Source organism: Cyclopterus lumpus, chromosome 13 (assembly GCF_009769545.1).
Source record: "Cyclopterus lumpus isolate fCycLum1 chromosome 13, fCycLum1.pri, whole genome shotgun sequence".
In the NCBI taxonomy this organism is placed as follows: domain Eukaryota; kingdom Metazoa; phylum Chordata; class Actinopteri; order Perciformes; family Cyclopteridae; genus Cyclopterus; species Cyclopterus lumpus.
The window spans coordinates 18,868,039-18,883,038 of NC_046978.1; the positions used below are offsets into that span (position 1 = coordinate 18,868,039).

The following is a 15,000-nucleotide window of genomic DNA, read 5'->3' on the forward strand; positions in this document are numbered from 1 at the left end:
TCGCTCACTCTCTCTCTTTCCTCCTTCTGTTTTTCTCTCTTTCCTCCTTCTGTTTTTCTCTCTTTCTGTCTCACTCGCTCACTCTCTTTCTTCTCTCTCTTTCGCTCTCTTTCCCTCTCTGCCTCTCTCTCTTTCTCTGTCTCGCTCGCTCACACTCTTTCCTCTCTGTCTCTCTCTTTTTCCCTCTCTCCTTTTCTCTCTCTTCCCCTTTCTTTTTTCTTTCTTTTACTCTTGCTCCTTTTCCCTCCTTCTCGTTTTCTCCCTCTTTTGTCTTTTTCTCTCACTCTTTTTTTCCTCCCTCTCTCTCTCTCTCTTCTTTCTCTCTCTCCTTTTCCATCTCTCTACCTCTCTCTCTCTTTTTCACCACCTGTGTGTGTGTGTGTGTGTGTGTGTGTGGTGCTTAGTATTTTAACTTCGTGCTATCGGTAGTTTGGTAGAATGAGCTCCACCGAGCAGCTAAAACATTAAAATGTTGTTCAGATGTTTGGGTTCATTCATAAATGATGAGGGGTGCTCATGGAGTGCAGATCTCTGCAACAACCATGTTTGATTAAATTAAATTAAACCACGTTCACCGCTAGACCTCCGAAAATAAATGAGTGAAACCGTCTTTAGTTGATTTATTTGTCTCGTAGCTTCTGCGCTGAAGTAACGACACTTAACTTCGTTATTTGAACCCAAATCACCAGCTTTTCCTCTTCCTAAATGTTTTTGTTGTTGCTTTTTTTTTTCGACACACTTTTAGTATGAAAACACAAGAAAAGTAGCAGTTTTTTGTAAGATATCACACAGACAGCTGTATGAGGTATGAGGATACGTTGTATGAGGATACGTTGTATGAGGATACGTTGTATGAGGATACATTGTATGAGGATACGTTGTATGAGGATACGTTGTATGAGGATACATTGTATGAGGATACGCTGTATGAGGATACATTGTATCCTTATACACTGTATGAGGATACATTGTATGAGGATACATTGTATGAGGATACGCTGTATGAGGATACATTGTATGAGGATACATTGTATGAGGATACGTTGTATGAGGATACGTTGTATGAGGATACATTGTATGAGGATACGCTGTATGAGGATACATTGTATCCTTATACACTGTATGAGGATACATTGTATGAGGATACATTGTATGAGGATACGCTGTATGAGGATACATTGTATCCTTATACATTGTATGTGGATACACTGTATGAGGATACATTGTATGAGGATACATTTTATCCTTATACACTGTATGAGGATACGCTGTATGAGGATACATTGTATCCTTATACACTGTATGAGGATACATTGTATGAGGATACGCTGTATGAGGATACATTGTATGAGGATACACTGTATGAGGATACATTGTATCCTTTTACAATGTATGAGGATACACTGTATGAGGATACATTGTATCCTTATACAATGTATGAGGATACACTGTATGAGGATACACTGTATGAGGATACGCTGTATGAGGATATGCTGTATGAGGATACACTGTATGAGGATACATTGTATGAGGATATGCTGTATGAGGATACACTGTATGAGGATACACTGTATGAGGATACACTGTATGAGGATACAATGTATGAGGATACACTGTATGAGGATACATTGTATCCTTATACAATGTATGAGGATACACTGTATGAGGATACACTGTATGAGGATACGCTGTATGAGGATATGCTGTATGAGGATACACAGTATGAGGATACATTGTATGAGGATATGCTGTATGAGGATACACTGTATGAGGATAACCATGAGAAGAAAAATTATTAAGTTTAAGAGTCCAGCTCCTTCTGGACCAAAGTTAATGTCGGCCCATTTTTATTCCACCGGCGGCGCCGATAACCACGAGATCGTTTCTGCTTGTCGTTGCAGTTCGACGTGGACGAGAAGACGTACTTCAAGAACATCCTCAACAGCATCAAGTTCAACATCAAGCTGTCCGTCAAGAAGATCCGGGAAGAGGTGGACAAGACGGCGTGAGTTCCTCATTTCACAGACGGGTTATTAAAGGAGGTTTAACGCACTTTAAATCCAGCTCGCCTCTCGTATGTTTCACACGCCTAACATGTGTCAGACTGCCTTTTCTTATTTATTTTTTTGACACATTTGTTGATGCGCCTCTAAATTAAACCAACAGATTCCCAAATCGACACACACAGCTGGAGAAAATCCATTTGATTTACTTATCTACAGCAAGCAGGCTGCATGGAAAGTGCTGCGGGACGCTAACGCGCTGCGCTAAAGAAATATAAAATATGAAATAAGAAGCTGAACCCTCCGCGGTGACAACGCATTACCGTCACATTAGTATTCAAGGTGCTCGAGACAACTCATTAGCCCACACTTGACGCCCGGAAGAGTTGAATCACACACTCCTCCTTTATCAACAACAACAACAACAACAAAAGGAGACAAACCTTTTCATCGCTCACTCTGTGTTGTCGCCGGGAAATATGAAAGCAAAACACTCCTCGTCCTCCCGGTGTTCTTTCTCCTTCTGTCTCTCCACAATCGCTGCTGAGCCATCTCTCTCACTCTCTCACTCCCAGAACAAGGACATCTTTCTCACTCTTTCGCTCCCAGAACAAGGACATCTTTCTCACTCTTTTTCTCCCAGAACAAGGTAATCTCTCACTCTTTTTCTCTGAGAACAAGGTCATCTCTCTCACTCTTCGCTCACAGAACAAGGTCATCTTTCTCCCAGAACAAGGTCATCTCTCTCACTCTTCGCTCACAGAACAAGGTCATCTCTCTCACTCTTCGCTCACAGAACAAGGTCATCTCTCTCACTCTTCGCTCACAGAACAAGGTCATCTCTCTCACTCTTCGCTCACAGAACAAGGACATCTCTCTCACTCTTCGCTCACAGAACAAAGTCATCTCTCTCACTCTTCGCTCACAGAACAAAGTCATCTCTCTCACTCTTCGCTCACAGAACAAGGTCATCTCTCTCACTCTTCGCTCACAGAACAAGGTCATCTCTCTCACTCTTTGCTCACAGAACAAGGTCATCTCTCTCACTCTTCGCTCACAGAACAAGGTCATCTCTCTCACTCTTCGCTCACAGAACAAGGTCATCTCTCTCACTCTTCGCTCACAGAACAAGGTCATCTCTCTCACTCTTCGCTCACAGAACAAGGTCATCTCTCTCACTCTTCGCTCACAGAACAAGGTCATCTCTCTCACTCTTCGCTCACAGAACAAGGTCATCTCTCTCACTCTTTTTCTCACAGAACAAGGTCATCTCTCTCACTCTTCGCTCACAGAACAAGGTCATCTCTCTCACTCTTCGCTCACAGAACAAGGACATCTCTCTCACTCTTAGCTCACAGAACAAGGTCATCTCTCTCACTCTTCGCTCACAGAACAAGGTCATCTCTCTCACTCTTCGCTCACAGAACAAGGTCATCTCTCTCACTCTTCGCTCACAGAACAAGGGCATCTCTCTCACTCTTCACTCACAGAACAAAGTCATCTCTCTCACTCTTCGCTCACAGAACAAAGTCATCTCTCTCACTCTTCGCTCACAGAACAAGGTCATCTCTCTCACTCTTCGCTCACAGAACAAGGTCATCTCTCTCACTCTTCGCTCACAGAACAAGGTCATCTCTCTCACTCTTCGCTCACAGAACAAGGACATCTCTCTCACTCTTCGCTCACAGAACAAGGTCATCTCTCTCACTCTTCGCTCACAGAACAAGGGCATCTCTCTCACTCTTCGCTCACAGAACAAGGTCATCTCTCTCACTCTTCGCTCACAGAACAAGGTCATCTCTCTCACTCTTCGCTCACAGAACAAGGTCATCTTTCTCACTCTTCGCTCACAGAACAAGGTCATCTTTCTCTCTCTCTCAGAGTTGCTTGTTTTGGGGGGATTTTTTAGCCGATCGATTGGCTTTGAGTGGATTACCATGAAGGGAACCGGCCGTATGAGGAGAGGAAGCTTTGGCGTGGGACCGCACATGCTGAATATTTCTCACCGGGGGAGTTTAGAGAGATCCCAATGCCCCCCCCCACACACACACACACACACACACACACTCTAAAGCCCTAACAGTTTCACAGGTGACGTCAGTTAAGTTTTTGTGTGTCTGTGTGTGTTCCCATCTTTTAAAGCCCCGTTTGTTTGATTCCAGTTGGCTCCTCCCCCCTCAGGCCCTCAACGCCTACTACCTCCCTAACAAGAACCAAATGGGTGAGTTGCACACGCTCCATCCCCCGTCGCCATATTGTGCCCCGGCGCCGCGGACCGTGCATCAGTTACACGCAATTACACCGTGTTGACAAGTCAAACGCGTCGGTTGGTTGGAGGGCGTCTCATCGCTCACTTTCTCCTCTGATCTGCACCTCGCATGTTTAATACCCCCCTGGAGGGGAACAACAAGCGGCGACACCGTGAGTTTTGCCCCCCCCCCCCCCCCCCACCCCCCCCATCCTTCACTCCCCCGTCTGCCTGCCAGCTGGATTAAATCTCTCTCCGAGAAATCAATGGTGTGTTCGGCAAGCTGGTGCTAGAGGACGGGAGGAGTCAGAGAAAAACAGTCATCAGAGTCCCCTGGGTCACTTCTTCTTCTTCTTCTTCTTCTTCTTCTTCTTCTTCTTCTTCTTCTTCTTCTTCTTCTTCTTCTTCCACATGCTTCTCATCTCTGTATTAACTTTCTTTTTAATTTAAATCAAATGAGTTTGACCTCCCATCTCGTTGGCTCTCTTTATTTAATTTGTAAAAATCCGGTTCAGGTTTTTGAAGATTAAGACGAGGAAATAGATTTCACTAGAAGTAGCTTCTTTTTCCTTTGGCTCAGTCGGTAAATAAATGATGTTAAACTACTTATGCTCACATTATTATTGAATTATTATTTTTACTTGCTTAAACATTTACTTTTATTTATTTGTTCCTTATGGCCAGACGCATGCTTAATTTCTTTTATCCTTTCTTACTTTCAAAGGATTTATTTCTTGTCAAACCGTAAAAAATACCTAAATAAAATACTAAGTATGAAAAAAAAAAATGAAATTACCAATTTAATTTGTAGGGCGGTTTTTTGGGGGGGGGGGTGGATTATTTGATTTGTCTACATTAACAATAAATTTGAACAACGAGAAGGATGTCGCTCATTCCTTAAAGAAACTATTGGAAAAAAACAGAAAGACAACGCACATAATCTAACAGTTCAAAAAGTAAAATGAAATTAACATTCGGTAAACATTCGTCTCTTTGCAATCTGTATTCTTTTGCATAAGAAAGGCGACTCTACAGAGATTAAGCTGAGCCTGATGGTGAGTGTTGCAGACTGATCCGCTGGGAGAAGGAGGATCACCAAAATTATTAAGATTAATTGGCGCCAGATGAAGTCAGGGGATCAATGAAGTAATTTGGAGTCTTCCTCTGGGGAGCGTGAATATATTTACAACCTCTTCCTGTGAAGTAAAGAGGTGGAGCAACCAACTAGGTAGGACGTAGATGTAGATGTAGTCTGTGGATGTAGGACGTAGTCTGTGGACGTAGTCTGTGGATTTAGGATGTAGTCTGTGGACGTAGTCTGTGGAATTTAGGACGTAGTCTGTGGACGTAGTCTGTGGATGTAGTCTGTGGATTTAGGACGTAGTCTGTGGATTTAGGACGTAGTCTGTGGGCGTAGTCTGTGGATTTAGGACGTAGTCTGTGGGCGTAGTCTGTGGATTTAGGACGTAGTCTGTGGGCGTAGTCTGTGGATGTAGGACGTGTTCTGCGGACGTAGTCTGTGGAATTTAGGACGTAGTCTGTGGACGTAGTCTGTGGATTTAGGACGTAGTCTGTGGACGTAGTCTGTAGACGTAGTCTGGATTTAGGACGTAGTCTGTGGACGTGTTCTGTGGGGGTAGTCTGTGGATGTAGGATGTAGTCTGTGGGCGTAGTCTGTGGATGTAGGATGTAGTCTGTGGGCGTAGTCTGTGGATGTAGGATGTAGTCTGTGGGCGTAGTCTGTGGATGTAGGATGTAGTCTGTGGGCGTAGTCTGTCTTCATGTTGTTGTTTTTATAATCTGGAATCCGGAGGAGTGATGGAGTTAAGGTGGAGTTAAGGTGGAGTTAAGTTTCCTCTTCATGAAGCAAGTGGTTGCTGCGGAGGAGGAAACTGATTTAGTATTTTTTTGCTCTGTTTTGGGCCAAATGGAAAGACTTTCTGTCGTTGTCCTCTGTGGCAGCTGCACCGCGGCGGCTTTAAGGCATCAGCGATTTCCATTTCCTCCTAACTGTCGGTTCCCATCTAAAAGAGACTGTATCAACCTTTTCTTTCTTATTCTAGTGTGTGTGTGTGTGTGGTATCTGAACCACCTCCATGTTGTTTCTTTATCTCTTCTGCAGTGTTTCCTGCCGGCATCCTTCAGCCCACTCTCTACAACCCCGAGTTCCCACAGTAAGTAGTGCCTTCTCCGGGTCCTACAGGGAGGCGACAGCACCGCCGCGACCACAAAGGTCATTAACGGCTACGTTAGTCTGGCAAAGCTCTGCCTCCCCCGAAGTCCCAACGAAACCAATTTAACCGCCCACCAAGAGCTCAATTACTGCACGAGGTGCCGCTAATGGAACAGGTGTCATTGAGAGGTCGCCCCCCCCCCCCCCCCCCCCCCCCCCCCCCTTGATGGCGGTAGATCGCCTCCCTCGTCCGACTCGATCGCTCCGTGAGCTCTTTGTGATGAGAAGTTCGGAGAATTACAGTCGCGCCGTTATTGGGCCGAAAAACTTTAATCAGGAACACGAAAGATGACCTATTCATGAAGTACATTTAGAATTTTTAAAAAAAGGTTATTTTAATCAAGGTCTGGCAGATATGGGGGTATTTTTTTTTTTCTTTCTTCAAATATACAGCTGCTGAAAGTTAATTACAGCATTTTGTGACGCATGATATCTTTTAAAGATGCATCAGCGTTATTGTAAGTATAAATGCATAATTTTGAAAATGTAATCACCAGAGAATATGGACTCGAGTCACGGATTTCATGACTTTAGGCTCCACTTGACCACATTTAAAAAAAGACTTCAACACCAACGATTAATAGATTTAAGCATTTATACTTGATACTTAAATTAATGTATTTAATTAATTAACTTACTTTAAGGCTTTTCATTCCCAACAAGATGACGCTCAACTCCACCATGAAGAACTTACGCTACGTCACTGAGCGCTAGTTTGGGAAAAAACCCTTGAATATAGGTTTTGAATAATCTAAATAAAAAAATAAATAAAAAGGTTTTTGAAAATTGACTGCAGAACATTTTCTGATCACAATCCCAAACACATGAATTCAATTCACGGTCAAATATTTCGTTTTTTTTAAATATAAAGTATTCTGCAGTAGCAGAATTCGGTATTATGCCAATGATTTGCTTCCATACTTTGCTTAAATAGAAATTAAAACAAACAAAAACCAGACCAGACGTCCAATAATAGCTTCGCATTTCAGTCTGAACCGAAAAGGTATCGAGGTTTGATACGAACTTCATCTGAAAAACAATTTCCACCTTCCTCTGATGCTTCAACCCTAAACCATATGCATTTGACTTCCTATGTGTGAAAACAAAATCCATTGACTAGTTAAATAATTATCATACGCTACTGTTTTTAAAAAAAAGCTTTCCATGGTTATTACATTAAAAAAGATTAACAGTTACCATTGGCAACTGGAAATAATTTACCCTCAGAATAAAGAAAACTAATTGTTTTCAGTGATGGATTTCCTGTCGCAAGTTTCAACTCTCTGCAAGCTGATTTTCATACAATAATTGCATTGAATTCAAACTAACGGCAGCCTGGAATGTGTAAAATCAATCTGGGGTGAACTACTACCTCTTTTATTCATTTTGTCCACATTCCCTTTTGTTAACCACAGCAACTCACTGAGGAGCAAACCTCCTGCTGCCAGTATTGAGTATTATTCCAAGCCAGTACATACAACAGTCCAAATAGCTGCAGCTCCTGCATTCATACCTAATCCCCCCCGAGTAGCCACACACACACACACTTCAATTATACACCCAACAATAGCTCACACTTCTATGTCTTCATTAGGCGATCCCCACCACTGCTTATACTACCTGTTGCCATGTATGCTAATTAATATGAACGAGTCATGTAGTAAAGTGTGTGCGTGGGCGGTTTTTTACCAATCTTGTGTGCACAGAAATCTAATCACAGGTACATTGTGGGGACCAGCACTTTTTTTGCGGTACAAATGGGGACCGATTGCTCGTCCCCATAATGTCAATCGTTACATTTTATGGTGAAGATTTGGTTTAAGGGTTAAGACGATGTTAGAGTTCAGATTAGGCTGGTAGCGGTGATTGTGTGGAAATTAATGTAAATCAGTGTAACGTCTCCATAAGTCATGAAAACCTGACTGCGTGTGTGTGTGTGCCCGTCCCCTTTTAAAGTTATTACTGCAGTAGCCCTAACCTCCCATAAACTCTCTCTCACACACACACACACACACACACACACACACACCTCACTACCGCCACCACAAGTATAATGAAGCTTCAATCAGCCAGTTAGTTTAGCCGGGGAGTCGGGGCCCGGCTGTGAGGCGGCGTATCGACTAGCTGTCAGAAAGTCATTTTCAGATGTAGCCATGTGAATATCGCCGAGTCGGCCCTTTCATCCTCCTCTATATCTACATGTGGCGTAAAGACGGCCCTCCCAGCTTTCGGCCCATTGTCATGGAGAGGTGGAGCGATCCCCGCTGGTTTGGGGGGACCCGTGCCGGGTTGTTACGTGTTACCGGGTGTTGCAATCTAAATTAAAAGGTATGCTCGCACTGCAGCTGAAAAGGTCCCCCATGCAGAGATTTTTCCCTTGCATGTAAAACAGATGTTTTCTAATCGGTCAGACCAGGAAAGAAAAATGTGGCATTGAGCTTTTTTTCATTTTTTATTCAATACCAATCTGAGCCACGCGGATCCGAAATTAGATCCCAAGTGCAACTTGCTTTTTAACTGGCTCGGCTGAGCAGAATTAGCAATGAGGACAATGGGGGAGGAAAGTCAGAGAGCTGTGATGAGACTACTGAAATCAGTCAAACGGCACAACGCTTCGCTCTGAAGTGAGTGGACGAGCACAGACCTAACAGTTAATGTTACACTAGATATTTCTATTTTCCCTTAGCTTAGCATCCCTTAGCTTAGCCTAAACAATGGGGAAGCATGCTAGCCTGGCTCTGTCCAAAGGTAACAAAATCCACCTAAAGGCAACTTTAAAGCGCAGTGATTAACGTGTTATAACTCATTTGTTTACTTTTATATAAAACAAACCAAGAGCCCGTCTCATCACCCGTTTCCAATGTTTTACGGGAAGCTAAAGGCGTCTTGGCTCCAGCTTCATATTCAACACACAGATATGAGAGGGGCATCAAACCTATCACTGTTCACCTCTAAAAGGGCAAGTTGTTTTCCCTTTCCAATGAAAGGTTCCAAGAACACAGGATGTCTCAAATTTATTGTGAAGCCCTATAAAGCAAAAGTGTGAAATGTGATATTTTTGACGATGCATATGAGATTTAATTGAAAAGAAAGCCGTGTTCTTTTATAACGAAACTAAGTACTTTTTGCTGAACGTTGGCCACTGTGGTGGTTGCAGAGTAATTGTGCTACTGTCACGCTATATTTGTAGTTTTTACAAGTAGAGAAGAGTCGCATAAGAGTTACTAATGGCCAAATTCTAAAGTGTGCAAACATTAGCTAACTAACCTAGTGGCCATACTGTGTAATTACGGACGACTGCAGCACCGAAATTCCAAAGTGCATTCGCTTGATCCTGGCTTGATTTCACGGTCTTGCTATCGGCAATTCAAAGCAATGATGCCAATAAAGTTTTTAGTTTTGCGTAACGGTCCATATTTCTCCTTCCTGCCTTGCCAGGTCTCTGAACTACGGAGGAATCGGGGCGATCATCGGCCACGAGCTGACGCACGGATATGACGACTGGGGTAAGAACGCAACGACCCCTCTTCACCTGACTTTCCTTCCAAGTCCAAAGTGCTGAGACATCAGAGAGACTTTCAGTGCGTCTGCCTGACACCTTTCGGGAATACTGGAATACCTTATTTTCCAGAGAAAACTCACTCAAACTATTTTATTAAGTTAGTTGGCTGGAAAAGTCATCCAGACACCATTTTGGATTTTAAAAAAAGGCTTCAAAGATGAACGTGCTGGGCAGCTTTTTTTTGGACTGTGAAGGAAAGTTGCAGGTTGGGTCGTCTCCACGCTAACACTGCCCCCCCCCCCCCCCCCCCCCCCCTCCCTCCCTCCCTCCCTCCCTCCCCTTGCCCTTTTGCCCTTCGTCTTAGTGATGAAATGGTTCATGTCCCTAGGGGGCCAGTACGACCGCCACGGCAACCTCAAGCAGTGGTGGACGGAGGACTCATACAGAAAGTTCCAGAAGAAGGCCGAGTGCATCGTCAAGCTCTACGATAACTTCACCGTTTACAACCAGAGGGTCGGTCTGCTCACGCACAGACACACACACATACATGCATAATCATTACGTAGACTTGCTGACACATAGTTTTAAACGTAAACCAGATATCAGTCCAAAATATCAGCTGACCCATCTGTCTCCATCTCTAATATGACGCAGCTTGATTTATGACGTCATTGCCGATCACGTCGATGTTTTTCCGTGGAAGACTTATTTTTGTGCAAATTACAAATGGACTGCTTGGTTGAACCATTCCGGTTTGAAACCGAGCTTCTTTTTTCCAAATCGCGAAAAAAAGATTATGAAGCAACTTCATTGAAAAAAAAAAAATGTCAACACCTTTCAGCCACTCAGGGGTTTCCTTTGTGCGTCTGCAGGTGAACGGCCGTCTGACGCTGGGGGAGAACATCGCGGACATGGGAGGACTCAAACTGTCGTACTTTGTGAGTAATATCGATGTATCAATGTTCTAATAGAACTGTCGGAAACCCTCAATGTTCTAGTGGAACTGTCGGAAACCCTCAATGTTCTAATAGAACTGTCGGAAACCCTCAATGTTCTAGTGGAACTGTCGGAAACCCTCAATGTTCTAGTGGAACTGTCGGAAACCCTCAATGTTCTAATAGAACTGTCGGAAACCCTCAATGTTCTAGTGGAACTGTTGGAAACCCTCAATGTTCTAATAGAACTGTCGGAAACCCTCAATGTTCTAGTGGAACTGTTGGAAACCCTCAATGTTCTAATAGAACTGTCGGAAACCCTCTATGTTCTAATAGAACTGTCGGAAACCCTCAATGTTCTAATGGAACTAACTGTCGGAAACCCTCAATGTTCTAATGGAACTGTCGGAAACCCTCAATGTTCTAGTGGAACTGTTGGAAACCCTCAATGTTCTAATAGAACTGTCGGAAACCCTCAATGTTCTAATGGAACTGTCGGAAACCCTCAATGTTCTAGTGGAACTGTTGGAAACCCTCAATGTTCTAATAGAACTGTTGGAAACCCTCAATGTTCTAATGGAACTGTCGGAAACCCTCAATGTTCTAGTGGAACTGTCGGAAACCCTCAATGTTCTAATGGAACTGTCGGAAACCCTCAATGTTCTAGTGGAACTGTTGGAAACCCTCAATGTTCTAATAGAACTGTCGGAAACCCTCAATGTTCTAGTGGAACTGTCGGAAACCCTCAATGTTCTAATAGAACTGTCGGAAACCCTCAATGTTCTAATAGAACTGTCGGAAACCCTCTATGTTCTAATAGAACTGTCGGAAACCCTCAATGTTCTAATAGAACTGTCGGAAACCCTCAATGTTCTAATGGAACTAACTGTCGGAAACCCTCAATGTTCTAATGGAACTGTCGGAAACCCTCAATGTTCTAGTGGAACTGTCGGAAACCCTCAATGTTCTAATGGAACTGTCGGAAACCCTCAATGTTCTAGTGGAACTGTCGGAAACCCTCAATGTTCTAATGGAACTGTCGGAAACCCTCAATGTTCTAATATAACTGTTGGAAACCCTCTATGTTCTAGTGGAACTGTCGGAAACCCTCAATGTTCTAATAGAACTGTTGGAAACCCTCAATGTTCTAATAGAACTGTCGGAAACCCTCTATGTTCTAGTGGAACTGTCGGAAACCCTCAATGTTCTAATAGAACTGTTGGAAACCCTCAATGTTCTAATAGAACTGTCGGAAACCCTCTATGTTCTAGTGGAACTGTTGGAAACCCTCAATGTTCTAATGGAACTGTCGGAAACCCTCTATGTTCTAGTGGAACTGTTGGAAACCCTCAATGTTCTAGTGGAACCGTCAGCAGCACCATGAAAAGGATCAATCCCTCATTGTGGGATTCTGCATGATTGAGTCCCATATCGAGAGTAGTTTTACACATAAACATCGTGGTTTTGTCTAGTTTTATTTGATAAAATTATAACTCTACGTAGTTTTTACAACATATATTATCGTAGGGCTTAGCGTGATGTTTTTCCTTAATTTACCCCACTTGGTGTTTTTTTTTTGTCATGTGAACCTTCATTTTTTTTTTAACGTAATGTCGACGCAAACGATTTAGTTTTCTTCACTATTTCACAAACTGCTGTGAGGTTGTCGATCAGTGAATATGCTGCATTAATTATGAATCCTGCTTTAATTTGTCCCCCCTCTCTCAATGTCCAGGCGTATCAGAAGTGGGTGAGGGAACACGGACCTGAGAGGCCGCTCCCGGGGCTCAAATACACACACGAACAGCTGGTCTTCATTGCCTTTGCACAGGTACAGAAGCCTCAGAGGATCCACGCCCCGTTGTCTTGCATCACATTTACATGTCGAATCATTTTAGCTGCCGGAGTGACGGATCCCAGGGAGCAGGTGGGAGTTGTGCGTTATCACAGCATTAGCTAATGGAGACGTTAACGGTGCCGTGGCTCCGAGCGCCGGGCCACCCTGCTCTCTAACTATTACCACTGTCATTGAAATGCAATGGCTTAAGAATCTAGACACGCACTATTATTATGCAATTTGCAGGGTTTTTTTTTTAGCTTTCAACTTTAAAGCATAAACTTTGTGGCATTCAACTGTTGTAGCTGTTCGAGATGGAGCTGGTTCTAATATATATATTATTATATATACACATATAATAAATATATATATATATATTATACATATTATTATATATATATATAAATATACACACAGACATATAATATATAATAAATATGTATAATATATATAAAATATAATATATATGAAATATATATATTTATAATATATAATAAATATGTATAATATATATAAAATATAATATATGAAATATATATATTTATAATATATAATAAATATGTATAATATATATAAAATATAATATATATGAAATATATATATGTATAATATATTTATATATATATATTCTTTCAAGTGATGCCTCTTCTCTAGTTATTTTTACACAAATCCATCTTTTCCTAAATCTAACTGGTTTCCTGTGATTTCCTGTGACGTAACGAGTGGAAATTGTCGCATGTTGCTGGAAACATTTTTTACTTTTTAAGAAGGTATCACTGTTACACCTTTTTTTATGAGCGCATCACATTAGTTTAATGTTAAATCCTGTTTCCAGAACTGGTGTATGAAGAGAAGATCTCAGTCCATCTACCTGCAGCTGCTGACGGACAAACATGCGCCGGAGCACTACAGGTAGTTACTCAGAAAAGAGACCACCAACGGAACGGGATGAAGTTTATTTTATTTGTGGACCATTTTAAGAAAATATCTCAACACTATTTTAAAAAAATACGCAATGTTCCAAGCCGTGCCTGAACTCATCACGACCGTGTTCCCCCCCCCCTCCCCCATGCAGGGTGATTGGCAGCGTGTCCCAGTTTGATGAGTTCGCTCGTGTCTTCCACTGTCCGAAGAGCTCTCCGATGAACCCCGCGGACAAATGCTCCGTGTGGTGACCTCGACCCCGACCCGCCTCGGGATGAACTCCACCACGTTCACCCCGAACCCCCCCATGTTCACCTTCACCAGAGCCGACAGGATGACACACATTAACGTTATCAGTACACTTGTTTTCAATTAGGACGCCTCTACAACCTGTTTGTCTGTACCAAACTTAAAGCACGGGGGGTCACATGACCACGTGCATATATATCATTTCGTTATATATATATATATTTTTCTACATTTAAATTTTCCTTTCAAATCATCTATTTTTCTATTTTAGCAGATATATCATAGAATATAGCGTAGCATTCATAAGCTATTTATTATTATTTAGTTGTTTCTCATCCGACACTTAAAGAACCTGCTGGCGTCCTTTTCTATTAGTCTGGCGATGCTGCCCCCTTGTGGCCAACGGTGGCATCGTTTGCCTGCAGTTTGGTCTCTTGTTGCTGTGTTGAGTGTTTGTATGGTTTTTAAAGATTTGTCCAACTTTTCTTAAAAAAAAGAAAAAAGAGAAAGTGAATGTTTCTTTTGTAGCGACGTTAACGGAGGAGGATCTCGTGTCTCGTCACAAAGTGTATTCATTAAAATTTGGAGAATTAAAAAAAAAAAAAAAAGAGTACATTTCAACAGCGACGGCTTGATCTGATTTAAGAAAGTTTCTACTGGAACGATATACAGTGAACGAGCCACTCTGGTAGAAGGAGCATCATTTGTACGCAGTGTTATTTTAAAGAAGAAAAAAAGTACTTTTGTATAAAAACAATTTGTTGGCAAAAAAAAAAAAGTATCTTTGTACAGCTGTGGAGAAGTATATCAGATGTTATGGTGATACAGTGCATGTTTCCCTCCTGAACGTTATTAAATCTGGATCGATATAAATGGACGACAAACACACACACACACTTTAGCTGCTACCTCCCTCGTGGCTGCTGTCTCTTCTCCGTTGGTCATCGTTTAATGTTTGAATAAACTCAAAGGGTCACTGTGTCACTGCGTCGCTTCTTATCGGTGTCAGCCAGCGCTCGCTTGGCCTCCCAGCGCCGGATGGTCGAGGTCCACCGCTCCAACTCCGCCT

At 42.4% G+C, this 15,000-nt stretch overlaps 3 protein-coding genes across 5 annotated transcripts in view; 2 read left to right on the plus strand and 1 right to left on the minus strand.

The window, feature by feature from the left end:
- The window catches only part of LOC117741832 (endothelin-converting enzyme-like 1), a 13,673-nt gene extending 3,107 nt beyond the window's left edge, over positions 1-10,566 (plus strand). Inside the window, exons 2-6 of the mRNA XM_034549063.1 lie at positions 1,902-2,005; positions 4,166-4,224; positions 6,374-6,425; positions 9,923-9,990; positions 10,375-10,566. Coding sequence (XP_034404954.1) covers positions 1,902-2,005; positions 4,166-4,224; positions 6,374-6,425; positions 9,923-9,990; positions 10,375-10,541 — 450 coding nt within the window. The 3' untranslated portion in view covers positions 10,542-10,566. The remainder of the gene's footprint in view (positions 1-1,901; positions 2,006-4,165; positions 4,225-6,373; positions 6,426-9,922; positions 9,991-10,374) is intronic.
- Positions 10,567-10,866: 300 nt separating this feature from the next.
- LOC117741661 (endothelin-converting enzyme-like 1) lies at positions 10,867-13,961 on the plus strand. Its single transcript, XM_034548826.1, has 4 exons — positions 10,867-10,924; positions 12,657-12,752; positions 13,594-13,670; positions 13,834-13,961. The coding sequence occupies exons 1-4, from the start codon at positions 10,898-10,900 to the stop codon at positions 13,931-13,933; spliced, it is 300 nt and encodes a 99-aa protein (XP_034404717.1). The 5' UTR covers positions 10,867-10,897; the 3' UTR covers positions 13,934-13,961.
- A 10-nt stretch (positions 13,962-13,971) lies between these two features.
- LOC117741659 (coiled-coil domain-containing protein 150-like) overlaps positions 13,972-15,000 on the minus strand; it is a 7,168-nt gene continuing 6,139 nt past the window's right edge. For all 3 annotated transcript variants that reach the window (XM_034548822.1, XM_034548824.1, XM_034548823.1), the window contains exon 12: positions 13,972-15,000. This exon is cut by the window's right edge and continues 16 nt beyond it. In XM_034548822.1, coding sequence (XP_034404713.1) covers positions 14,897-15,000 — 104 coding nt within the window. In that variant the 3' untranslated portion in view covers positions 13,972-14,896.